At 39.0% G+C, this 13,521-nt stretch overlaps 1 protein-coding gene across 3 annotated transcripts; it reads right to left on the bottom strand.

The window, feature by feature from the left end:
- Positions 1-786: 786 nt before the first annotated feature.
- On the bottom strand, positions 787-6,180 carry LOC307019812 (uncharacterized protein). Of its 3 annotated transcripts, XM_079650918.1 has the most exons (7): positions 5,724-6,180; positions 2,063-2,147; positions 1,765-1,896; positions 1,563-1,678; positions 1,354-1,475; positions 1,135-1,208; positions 787-839 (listed from the first exon to the last, which is right to left on the bottom strand). In XM_079650918.1, exons 1-3 carry the CDS (start codon positions 5,940-5,942, stop codon positions 1,892-1,894), a joined length of 309 nt encoding a protein of 102 aa, XP_079507044.1. In that variant the 5' UTR covers positions 5,943-6,180; the 3' UTR covers positions 787-839; positions 1,135-1,208; positions 1,354-1,475; positions 1,563-1,678; positions 1,765-1,891. The 3 variants fall into 3 exon arrangements, 2 of the variants coding, with proteins under 2 accessions (XP_079507044.1, XP_079507043.1); XM_079650917.1 differs by having other exon boundaries at positions 1,354-1,678; XR_013802754.1 differs by lacking the exons at positions 787-839; positions 5,724-6,180 and adding an exon at positions 2,316-2,686 and having other exon boundaries at positions 1,176-1,678.
- Positions 6,181-13,521: the final 7,341 nt, after the last annotated feature.

Below are 13,521 nucleotides of genomic sequence, written 5' to 3'. Positions count from 1 at the left end.
ACAGTTACACGGTATTGTTAACCCATGTTAACCTGTGGAGAAATAACCGGAAATGCCAAGCAAATGTTACCCCGACGGTCGCTTGTTATTGTCAATATTAATATAATAATGATTTATTTTTTAATAGTCACACTAGATTTCGCCGATTTTCTTGTTGCCCCAGCTGGTCGACCAGGGGTGGACTGGGACAAAAATTCAGCCCTGGCATTTTCTGTCCAGACCAGCCCACTACATTATCAGCGGACACTACATAGAGGTCCACTAAACTTGCGGCATCTTCTCTCATGCATACTACAAAGGAGAGTCATATTCCTTGATAGCAGTTAACAAATAAAGCACTTAACTATGAACTCAAGGACTAAAATTGACAGCTATATCAATCAATCTTTATTCATTATAGTGTCAAATCACAACAGAAGTTATGTCATGACTAGAGGTGGGACGAGACTAACGGGAAGAACCCTTATGCTACCCTTTCAGTTTTTAGTCTGTGACTTTGAAAATCTTTTGGTGTAAGCCCAGTATTAGTTAAAACCAGACTCGGACAATAATAACAAAAAAATATCCTGACAAATAATCTAAATAGAAACATATTACAGACAGTAGCAGCATTAGAGCTGAAACTCACTCACTCATTATGAAACCATAAATAGAGAATTGGAAGAAAAAAAAATATATATATATATATATATATACTGTAGCTGTGTGAAAAGTCTAAGACATGGGTTACAGGTCTGAATAGATATGCATTCTCATATACGTGTATGTGCACAAGTATGTATTGCTCTATACTTTCCCGTCCACAGCCAGCCAGCTCCACTCCTCACCAAATTCATGACCTGCAAGAAACAGCAGACAGAACTTGTACTCAGTATCTGTGTACTGACAAATATATGTAGCCATGTAACCTTTTTGTGACGTAGTGACACTTAGTGAACAAATGTATCCGTCATGAAGGATGACTTAAGTCTCAAAAGAGCCCTAAGGCCTACCTGCATAACTGTTAATTGAACTTAAAAGATATGCAGATGTTTGAAATTAAAACCATCAATATGAAAATCTTCAGCCAGGAAATAATCATAATCAAACCTTTTGTTTCAATCTGAGACAAAACAAGTTGCATAATAAACTCACAAAGTCAAGATGAAGCTCTCAGATATGATCTATGACTCAAGCATCAAGAAGAACTTCTAGCAGGTCAGGAAAACCTGTTTGACAGGAGATAATGGTAGCAGAGAATATAAAGAGACATTTATGAATTACCAATTGTCATTTTATCACACATATAGTATGTTTCTTCACATAAACCTTTAAACATAACCTTTAAACATACACATATTGCATTCCTCTCACCACATGAAATAAGCTCAGGAACCTAAAAGTGTCCCAGTGAATGATGGAGGAGACAAAGCAGGTCCTCAAAAGGGGACAGAGGGAAAAAAACTCCTTTGGCTCTCATATATAGGGTGGTCCACCTAAAAGAGACATGGAAACATTATTAAGTCTCTCATCATCACAAATCAAGTATGAATTCATATAACATTATAAGACACATGACATACTCAACAAATCATAGACTTCTCAAAAAGTGGTGAAGTGGAGGCAGTAAGGGAGCAAATCCTTGAAAATGGACGGAGGGGGAACAACTCCTCAAGCTCTCACATGTCAAGTGGTCAACCTGAGAGGGAATCGGATACATTATTAAGTCTCTAATCATCACAAATTAAGTATGATTTCATAAAACATAAAAAATTATAAACTCACCATACTAGAGGAGACTCAACAGCCAAACTTTGGTGCAGTGAAGGTAGAGAGTGGAGGCAGAGAGAGAGCAAGTCCTCGAACATGGACGGAGGGGGAACAACTCCTCAAGCTCTCACATGTCAAGTGGTCAACCTGAGAGGGAATTGGATACATTATTAAGTCTGAAAAATAAATAAAATGTTTTCCTCTGTCCTGCACCTAGAGTTGAAAACTTTTGGGATGTGCGTTTTTTTCAAAACTTTTTTAAAATTATGAAGTATGAATTTATACAACATAAAAAAATACATGATAAACTTACCAAATTCTAACAGTGGTCCCAAATGAGAGAACAAGTCCACATATAGAACAGAGGGAGAACGACTCCTCAAATATATCAGAACAACCTGTAATGGAGAATAATTGATCATTTAGTGTACATGATCACACCCTTAAGGATCAACACATAAGCACAATACAACTTCTGAAAAGCATCATTAAAATGACAAATAATGAATTACTACATCCATAATGTGTGATGTGTGATAATAACAATAATATTAAATATTTCTCGCCTTATCAGTGGAGCAGCTTTTTAAGCAGCTCACTCTTCTCTGCAAGTCTGTCTATCACAGAGTCAGAGTCCAAGGACATGAGGATGTCTTTCTCTGTGGCCATCAACATAAATGCCTCCAATTTATCAGACGAGAGGGTGCTTCTGAGTCTGTTTTTAATAAACTTCAAAATTGAAAATGTGTGCTCACAAGCCACCTGTGTGAGGGATAATGTAAGCAGGTATTTATAAGCAAGGCCTAGGACAGGGTATGCATCTGTTAGCATGTTGAAATGGTGAAGTATCTGGTAGCAGCACAGAGGGCATTCTTTGCAGGAGCAACAGTTTATGGGAGTTATCTCAACCTCTTCTGTGTTGTCCTCCTCACCACCTGATCCATCTTCTACTGTTCTTGCTTTGTACTCTGCAAATGGGGATGCCTTCAGCCTGTTCCACTGGAGTGCAAAGCTTTTCAACTCGGCCTGCATATTTTCCTTGGTTGCCCTGCTGTCAAATCCTTGCACGCACTTGCTTAAGTCTTGAAGGGCAGACTGGGGAAGAGCACTGGTGCAGAGCTGAGGGAAGTTTCTGGGATCCAGACATGCCAAGTCAGCATATAGATTGCCGTGTGTTAAAAAGCGCCTATGAATGGCTTCAATTGCTGTGTCCATGATCCGGTTATGCACATTCACCTCATAGGATTTTTCTGCATCATCCAGGGTCTCATCCTGAGCCATCTCTCCAGGCAAAACTTTCTTCATCCTCCTCGACTTTTGTGGCAGTGTGGCCTCCACTTCTATGTCCGTGTCATCTCTCTCTTGGATTTCTGTGTTTGTCCAGTTGACAAATGTGTCTGCTGCTTTTTTTACAGATTCAAAATCTCTTCCCAAGCTTTTCAGCGTATCCTGTGTCGATGCCACCATTCTGTGAGCAGAGGATGTCCAATCCTGCCGTCTGAAGGTATTTAGACAATGGAGAGGTATGTTCAAATATGCGGAGGAAGATTTGAGCCGTCAAGATCGTCTCATACTTGAGCAATGACTCTGCATATCCTCTGGCCATGACACGGATACATGGTTTCACTGTTGCCTGTTTCTGTATAGCTGATAATGTCAACAGCACATCAACGTACAGAACCATCTTCCGGTTTTCCAAAGGAGCCAAACACCTTCTTCAGGGCCTCATGCTTGGCCCACCAGCGTGTCTCGCAAATAGGAGCAAGGCGTCTACGTCTCTTGTTTCGGCCTGACTCTTCCCACACATTCATCCTTTTATATGACTCTTTGATGAATACCGCAATGCCATTGAGGAGCGCAAACAGGGACCCACTCTCAATAACAATCTGGGTTGTGTTTGCAAGCACCAGATTTAGTACATGTGCGTAGCACCATACATGCACCTGGTTTGGAGATTGTGCAGACAATAGTGAGGAGTATCCTTTGTATTGGCCTTGCATGTTTGATGCCCCATCAGTCGCATTTCCAATGCACATGGTCTTGCTGAGACCCATTTTGTCCAGAACTTCTGACAGCATGTTGACCAAGGCCTGTCCAGTGGATGAACTGCACTTCAGCACTGCAACAAGCCTCTCATGAACAACATCAGTAACATACCTCATAATTATAGAGCATTGATCCTGAGAGGTGATGTCCTGTGTTGTGTCCAGCTGCACTGAAAACATTCCTGCTTTCTTGATATCACTGGAGATGTTTTTCTAATGAGATGGTGAATTGCATCTATCACTGAGTTGACTGTGGTTTTGGAGAGTAAAGTTACAAGGGAGCCTCTGCCTCTCGTGCCACCAGACAAATGCAACTTTTTGCTGTTCTCAATGCAGCTGTCAATGCAGCTCTTTTAAACAGAAATCATACTTCCCCAGTTGAAGTATGAGTTCCAAGAAATTACCATGATCAACTGTGTGGTCTTCCAGAGTATATGCTGCCTCATTTTTTGACCTCCTGTATGCAAGCCCCCTCTTCCCAAGAACCTTGATGACATCTATGATGCGCTCCAAAACCTGCCATCTCTTTCTGACCTGCTCTCTGTGCGCCGACATCTGACTGCCACCAAACACACTGCTGATATCAGCACTGGCGGATTTCAAGAGGTAAGCTTCAGCACAGTTTCTGTGTCCACTGCTTCTCTCATGCTCCTCTGTGCGCTGGTGTATATGCCTCCAATCTGACATTCCACTGATGAACAGACTGCTATCAGTTCTCTTACCGAATGCCATGCAGATGAAACAATACAGCATGTGACGCTCTGGACAGTACGTCAGCCACCTTCTACTGGTGCCGTCTCTGCTACAGAACACTTTCTGCACCACTGGATTGCTACTTTTTTGCTGAGGATGGTAATTTAAAAATGACTGGAGATTTCTCTGATCAGGTTGTGAAAAAAAATCAGTTAGTTGACTGGCACACTCATAGCTCTCAACAGCTGTTTCCCTCTCAGGTGATCCTGTCTTTGGGCTGATGAACTCCTCACTCTCTCCAGCATTTTCCCTCTCAGGTGATCCTGTCTTTGGGCTGACATACTCCTCACTCTCTACAGCCTTTTCCCTCTCAGGTGGTGCAGTCTTTGGGCTGCCTGAATTGATCTGGCTCTCTCCCTGAACTGACCAGCTGGACTTGCCGTGAACCTGTCTGGGCTGGACATAGGGAAAGCATTTATCATTGGATGGGGAAATAACTCAAAACCACAGAATAATGTACAAGATAAAAGATTAGTTCATATTGAACGAAACGTTCGCGAGCGTAACAACACTAGTGGCTTTGCCATGTTTTCATTATGACACTAACTAGTGTTTTCCAATGCAAAAAAGTCAGATCTTTGTGACAATACCTGAAAATGCTCAAGACAGCACTATACACAGCCATTTGAAAACTACAGTAAAAGTAACAGATTTACACAGAAATTAAAGTTACACACAAATTATGAAATAGTTATCACCTCAATAAACAATAAATGAATTGAAAGATTACAATAAATTCAATGGCAAATATTGCAAATTAATCTAATTATTTCCTATAGGTTTACTTATATTTTGTGCTAAAATTCAAAGTATCTCATCTGTATTTACAATACAGCTTTATTCTGAAGCTTCATCTCTACTTACAGCTCGTTGGTCCATGTGAACGTTTACTGTTGCTATGGGTACAAGAAACCGCTGACGTTAGCAGCTCTTAGCTAGCCTAGCTAAATCATCTGAACAATAAAAACCCATAATATCACAATTCGGCATATTTAAACAAAATCAACCACAACTACCAACATTCACAGCCCTTCAACTCTGGGCTAATATGTTGTCACAAGTAGGACTATGCAGTTCATTAGGTCACATCACATTCAATGTAAAAACGTTTTCTACTTTTTTTTTGGACATGTCTCAAAAATGTAGCCTAGCCAGCCCCAAGCTAACGTTACTTACCATGTATGCCTCCACTCGCTCGTCTCCCGGCGCAGCAGCACCTGCTGGGGTGGTGACCCCGGCACCAAATAGGTCCGTCAATTTAGAATATTTAGCAGCCTCCACCTCCAGAGACTTCAGCTTTTTAAGTCGCAGTTTTTCAGCGCCACCCGGGCATTTCTTCTGCTTATCCATTTTCAGCTCAGCAGCAGCCCGTCCCGCGACTCCCACCCATGCCATGAGGTCCCGCCCCACCCTGGTTTGTGTTGTAATTGACAGCACTGTCAGGGCTCTCTGAGCCTGTCAGCCCATGATTGATTGACAATGACAAACAATAGACCAATAATATGTGTCGATGCTGGCAACACACTGCTAGCCTTGTGTAGCCAATTGGCCGGCCCAATTGGAGGGAATTTAGAGGGAAAAAAACGAAAAGAAAAAAAAAACATTGCGGACCGGCCCACATTGGGTCAACGGCCCACCGGGACGATGCCCGGTATGCCAGATGGCCAGTCCACCCCTGTGGTCGACACCTCTTTTAGCAGAAACAAAGGCTACATTAATGTATTAAATCAATGTTAATCCATGTGTGTGGATGTGGAATTAACGGACGTGACGTTGTGCGATTGCGTTGCCAGGCAACAGCTTCGGTTCATATTCATTTACAAACTCTTCAACAAGAACCGTAGTTATATTTAAAAACATTTTAGAATGCCTCACAAAATACTTTAATGTAAATTAAAATGTAAATGTGAAGGAATGTGTGTATAACAAAATACATCCGTCATAAAAAATAGCGGAAACAGACGTAGGCAAGGTCCTCAGCTCGGTGATTCGATGGTTTAGCCGCAATACCAGTTGGGAAATGGTTTTTATGCGATGTGAAATCCGAAAACATTTAAAAAATATATATATATACTTTATTCCGAGTGTTCTTGCTTTTCTCTTTGAAAGTCATCACATAACGGCATTGTAATACACGGTTCGGCTGCATTAAATATTACATATCTGCCGTAATTCTCTATTTATAGTGCCCTGATGAGAAGAATTCTAGACAAACAGGAAGAACTGCCGCCAAAACCGAAAACGTGACGTGGATCATAAATATATTAGCAATTAAACAATATCTTATATTTCTTTTCACAAAATACGTCTCCTCGCAGTATCAACACTAATTCGGCTGACTTTTATATTTTATCCAATTGGTAGATAGGCTTAATTTACACCATAACGGTGCACAGCTGATATAAAAGGACTTGTAGTTTTTCAAGATATTACTGATTTTCTTTGAATATAAGAATATAAATACTGAGTTGAGAGAATAGGCAGGGGATTTGGGTGATGGGAAACACATATATGGAATCACAATTTCAATAGCTTACCATTAAATGACGGATATACCTTTCTGTCTGTGATGTTTTACAAATCTGATATTAATGTGTAGAAGTAAAACATGAGAAATAGTATAGCAATCTCCTGTAAAATTATGTAAATACTAGGGCTGTCAGTCGATTAAAATATTTAATCGCGATTAATCGCATGATTGTCCATAGTTAATCGCGATTAATCGCAAATTAATCGCACATTATTTATCTGTTCTAAATGTACCTTAGAGGAATATTTTTCAAGTTTTTAATACTCTTATCAACATATGAGTGGACAAATAAGCTTTATGCAAATGTTTATTATAATTTGAACAATGACAAATATTCTCATCGCAGTTCTCGGCGAAATGTCACTCCTCTGTTTTAATTTAAACAGCTCCTTATATCCGTTAGCGCAGCTAGCTAGCACCAGATGCTAACAACAACAACAATACACGTAAGGTCTCTCTCTCGCGCCACACATACACACACCCTCCCGGTCCTCCCGATGGCCAGTCGGTGCCTGCCGGTGAGCGTGGAAGTGTGGTCTGCCGCAAGCGGGCGGCAGGAGCGGGACTGTCAGCATCAGCTTGTAGATGGTATTTTAAACTCGATGCGCTCTGAAACTACACATGCGTTAATCGCGTTAAAATAATTAATGGCGTTAATTAACGCGTTAACTTGACAGCCCTAGTAAAAACATGACTAAAACTACACATCTTCAGATCTTATACATACATAAGTGTCCTACACTAATAATACAAAGTTGTTATTATTAGTATGCTGTGTGTACCTTGTGTGCACCGCCTAGTGGTCAAAGCACGTCATTGAATTATTTTTGTTGATTAATGTTATTTTTGTTGAATAATGTTATTTGATGAAAAAAATATTAAGAGTACATACTTTCATAGGGGGGAAGTAGAAGGTCAATGATAGAAATATAGAATATAAAAAATCAAGAAGATACTGTAAGTGATCTCTACAATAATACAGTTTAGAACCGGATGTACAAAGATATTAATATGAGGATGTGCAAAACAGAAAAACGAATTAACCTTTATTAACACATTAAAGAATACTTTAGGTTAAGGTCTTCTTTTAAATAAGAACAAAGCTTTGGGGGTACCCTACATATAAATATTAAGCCTGACAAAGTACTTAACGTCTAATATATAGTGCTTTCCTGCAATGTTAACTATGTTGAAGCACTTATTTTAACTGATATTATACACATTAATTATACTTTTATGTATGTAGATAGGATAAGAAATGTGCAGAATTTGAAAGTTTAATTGTGGAGGTATACACACATATTGATAGATGTCTTGTAATGCACTGTTGAGGAACCTGTGACCCAAGTTTTTCATTCATGTGTGTATGAATATGATATGTCAATAAACCTTTGAAAATCTTGAAAGGGATGTTCAAAATAGTCATTATATACAGTCTTTAATTAATTATTAGTAGAGAATAACGAGTAATGAATATACTTTAAGGATCCTATTAATATCTAATAATAAAAATAATAAAATTCAATGACGTGCCTTTCTATCAGCTGTGCACCGTTATGGTGTAAGTACAGCCTATCTACCAATTGGATCAAATATAAAAGTCAGTCGAATTAGTGTTGATACTACGAGGAGACGTATTGTGTGAAAATAAATGTAAGATGTTGTTTAATTGCTGATATATTTATGATCCATGTCACGTTTTAAATTTTGGCGGCAGTGTATTACAATGCCGTTATGTGATGACTTTCAAAGAGAAAAGCAAGAACACTCGGAATAAAGTATTATTTTTTTTTTTTTAAATGTTTTCTCATTTCACATCGCATAAACACAATTTCCCAACGTGCATTGCGGCTAAACCATCGAATCACCGAGCTGAGGACCTAGGTCTGTTTCCGGTATTTTTTATGATAGATGTATTTTGTTATACACACATTCCTTCACATTTAAATTTTAATTTACATTAAAGTATTTTGTGAGGCCTTCTAAAATGTTTTTAAATATAACTACGGTTCTGGTTGAAGAGTTTGTAAATTAAAATGAACCGAAGCTGTTGCCTGGCAACGCAATCGCACAACGTCACGTCCGTTAATTCCACATCCACACACATGGATTAACATCGATTTAATTCATTAATGTAGCCTTTGTTTCTGGTAAAAGAGGTGTCGACCAGCTGGGGCAACAAGAAAATCATTGAAATCGAGTGTGACTATTAAAACATAAATCATTATTATATTAACATTGACAATAACAACCAACCGTCGGGTTAGCATTTGCTTGGCATTTCCGGGTATATCTCCACTGGTTGGGCCATGTTAACAATACCGTGTAACTGTCACGTTTGAAGGGACGAAATTGTGACAAACCTCACGTCTCCGAGCATGGTAAATCTTCACATGTTCACGTCTTGCCGTGATACCGGGTTGAACTAGATAGGGCAAAGCTGGCTTGAGTTAACGAGTTGATAACCAGCGTCGTAGGACAGTTTAGCGAGAGCGCGTTTGTTTTGGATTAGGTAAACCGGGTAACTCAAAAATATCCAAGTTAGGTTGAACCGGCTTCGTAGTACAGGCCTCAGGTGTTAGTTATGCGAAGCATAGTATACAAACAACATTAACACACAAGTAAATGTAGACAACATTAGAGCACAACAACTCAATGCAACAAATATTGAGCCCTCATTTGTAGTATTCCATCCTTTTTTTAAATGCAGAGATACATCTGACAATTGATGTATGTTTTCCCACTGCCATGAACCCTACAGAAACCTAAGTGTTCGGGTTAGGGTTAGGGTTAGTGGACTCCATTTGTGTTGTGTAAAATGGGGGGAAATAAAAAGTTAGCAAATCCCCATATCCTCCTCAGAGGACATTCATAAAAACATTTCGTTTTAGGTCAAATAATTATTACACTGCTCTGAAACTCACTACACTAACTCCTAAGATGTTCCCTTATTATAATTAATTAAAAATATTGACCTCACAACACTGCTAATGACAAACCTACAAACTAACCATTTCTCTTTCTATAAATAGTGCTTGTGTTGATGGACGCCATTTTGAAATACAATGAAATTATCTTTTTCAAAGCCACACCCCCACATATGTCACATGTCTGAAAAGCCCAGGATGTCCTCTGTGGAGTACAATTTGACTTAATGCTGTGGCATGTATAACCTCAAAGTAATTGACCAAAACCCAATGTGCCCCACAGAGGACAAAAATGAATGGCTGGGTCTCAGGAGGATAACCCTGAAAATGAGCATATAGGGCCCCTTTAACTCTTGAAACAAAAATCAGAATGGCATATTTTCAAAGAAGCTGAGATATTCCTTTAAGTTCTTTAAAAGCACACAAACTCACTAGTCTGCGGCAGGAATCTACCTTAGTGTTGGTCATTGCTTGCAGCTTGATGCTTCCCTGTTAAAGTGGGGGACATTTCTGCTCCAGTGAACTAGCCTCTCTTCTCCCAGCGTAAGCCTCCCACTGTAAGAGTCTAATCCATTTTGTGCTGGTTGTATTGTAGTGAGGATGTGCATCAGTCAGCTGTCAGTGTGTGGCACAATGAGGCCAACATGTCACATCCTGTTTGATGATAAGACTCAAACATCCCCCAGTCTGGCACCAGTGTTGTCGCAGTGCTCACAGATAAACAGACTGATGGTGTAGCTTACATAGACGGGAAATAATATTGACCGAATTATTGAAGAAAAATGTACATGCAGAAATGAACGAAGGATCCACTTCGGTTGAAGACTCAACAAGAAGCTTTGGGAATCTGTTTCAGGGGATAGAAACCACAGAGACAGATGTTTCCTCTTTCAACTGATCCATTCAGCGTCTTTAATCTTATTTAGATTGTTAAGGTTACTAAGACGTGCACTCACACCAGCACAAACATCAGACAAATGAGGAAATGTCACATGGTGTGGTTTGTGATGTGTGATCGTCTGATAAGCAGCTGTTTGAGTCATGCGTTTCTAAAGAATTACCAACAATGGGAACTTCTCTGATTGCATTATGGACAAAGTGATACTGAATACTGTCATTTTTCTAATATATAAAGGTTTGAGTTTTTTGGCAAAACTGCCCTCACCCACAACATGATCAGTAACTCACCTCATGTTGCCTTGAATTCTTGAAGTTAACTTTTTTTTTTATTGCATGAATGAAGAATTCTGAAACGGCAAAAAAACTTGACAAATTGAAGTTGATGGGTACTCATGTGGTCACAACAAAAATACAAGCATTTTCACTAAAACATTATAATTAGAATCGTAAAAAGGTTAATTAGCAGGCAAGTTGTTGCTGATTCGGTGTCTGTAGCTTTAAATACTAATGAGCTGCTGCTGGCCACGCCCCTCTGAGAATTGATTGTTTTAAAAAACACAATGGGGCTGTAGGAGGAGAATCAGATTTTAAGGTGGGCGGGTGTTACCTTGGTTGGTTTGGCTAATAGTTCCACAACCCAAAAATAAATGGTTACATCAAAAGTGGCCAAAATCTGATCAGCTCATTTTCTGACAGGTTTTTATATAAATGGATCAGGACCAAAAGAGAGAGGATCTTTTTTCCTGAAATGTTCTGAATCTTTTCACAAAGAGGGTACACATATTTATGTATGAAAGTCATGAAAAAGTGGATTTTGCTTAATAGGTGACCTTCAACACGTCAAGGGGAAACAAAAATAAGGGAAATATACTACAAACATCAAGAAACATGAACATAAAATAGATAAATGACCATACAAATATGTACAATAGAGCAGTGTTTATGAAGGCCGCTGGTGAAGCATCACAAGGGCTCCCTCGATAAAAAGCCATGGCATTTTTCCATTTATGTTTATGATGCTTTGTTGACACCATTTGTTCAGCAGGATAATCTTCACATGTTGACACCACATTGTGATTTTAAAAGTAAAAATGCAACCGGTGCCTTGCTCAAGGGCACCACGGCAGGGCAGGAGGTGAACTGGGACCTCTCCAAGTAGCAGTCTACACTCCATATTTAAGTCTGTTCAGGGACTTGAACCAGCGACCCATACGGCTCACAGTCCCAAGCCCCTACTGACTGAGCCACTGCTGGACCTATTGTATTATTTAGACACGTGTTAGCAACCACCGTTTTAAAGACAGATAAGAGCTTCAGGCGTTCACTTTTGGGGTGGTTATCATATTTATTGTGACACAACTTGAACATCTTGTAAGCTTGTATTAGACCATTTTTTGGTCTGATTTAAAAAAATAAACATTAACTTGGAGATAAGTTAGCCCAAAAGTACAAAATGCTATCTAATTTCCAAGTTACTCTGTATAGCTGTAATATGGATGTAAGCAGGATGAGAATGAGAGAGCTGTTGAGTTTTGTACTTTAGTATAACTTCCCCTCACTATTAAATACACGTCTACATACAGTACTAGCATGGACACGTAGCGTGAGTATGTTTTTTCAGACCTGCTTTAAGTAAATATGTACCTGTTTGTACAGTAGTGAGCATACAGATTAAAGTTTGTAAAAGGATGTTTATATAGTTTTACTTTTGCTCCCATTTACTTCAATTCCTCATAACTTTTCTCTGTTTTGGATTCCATGGAGGAATGTGAGGAAATTAAAGCTTATCTCAAGCATTCAAAGTGACATGGGGTGGGTTGATGACATACAAATAATAAGTGTTTCTTCAAGCATGTGGCTTCACATGATCTCCTGTCTGTACTGTATACGGTTTCGTTTCAGCAGGATGTGTACACACTGACGTCATCCTTGTGTGCATAAGATTTATATATAAACAGTCGTGTTTCTCACCACCATAAATTAAATGTTTTCAAGTGCGGTACTTAAGTACAATTTTGAGATACTTACTTTACCTGAGTATTCTAATTCCATGCTACTTTATACTTCTACTCCACAACATTTTAGAAGCCAATATGGAACTTTTTACTCCACTACATTTATTTGTCAGTTTTTGTCACTAGTTACTTTTTAGGTTTAGATGATTAACTAATACAAAATAAAAATGTGTCATTAAATACACTTTTACATATATTTATAGGTTAAAATATCAAGCAGCTATGATAAAAACACACCAATAACCCTAATAGTAACCCAATAACTCAGTATATGAATCTGAAATGGACCATTATGCTTAAGGAGTACTTTTACTTATGGTACTTTAAGTATATTTTATAGCCGATACTTTTGTACTTTTACTTAAGTAAGGTTTTCAATGCAGGACTACGGTGGCCCTGCAGTGCAAGTCAAAACAGCATTTAAGGAAACACCACAGCATTTCAGAAAACGCCACAGATTTTCACAAAACGCTACAGCATTTCACAAAACGCCACAGCATTTCACAAAACGCTACAGCATTTCACAAAACTCTACAGCATTTCACAAAACGCCACAGCATTTGAGAAAACACCACAGCATTTCAATTTATGCGGAAAGGGTA

The sequence above is a fragment of the Notothenia rossii genome (genome assembly GCF_949606895.1).
Source record: "Notothenia rossii genome assembly, chromosome: 9".
Lineage (NCBI taxonomy): Eukaryota > Metazoa > Chordata > Actinopteri > Perciformes > Nototheniidae > Notothenia > Notothenia rossii.
The sequence above is the reverse complement of the archived record's forward strand: the minus strand, read 5'-3'. Positions and strand labels throughout refer to the sequence as shown.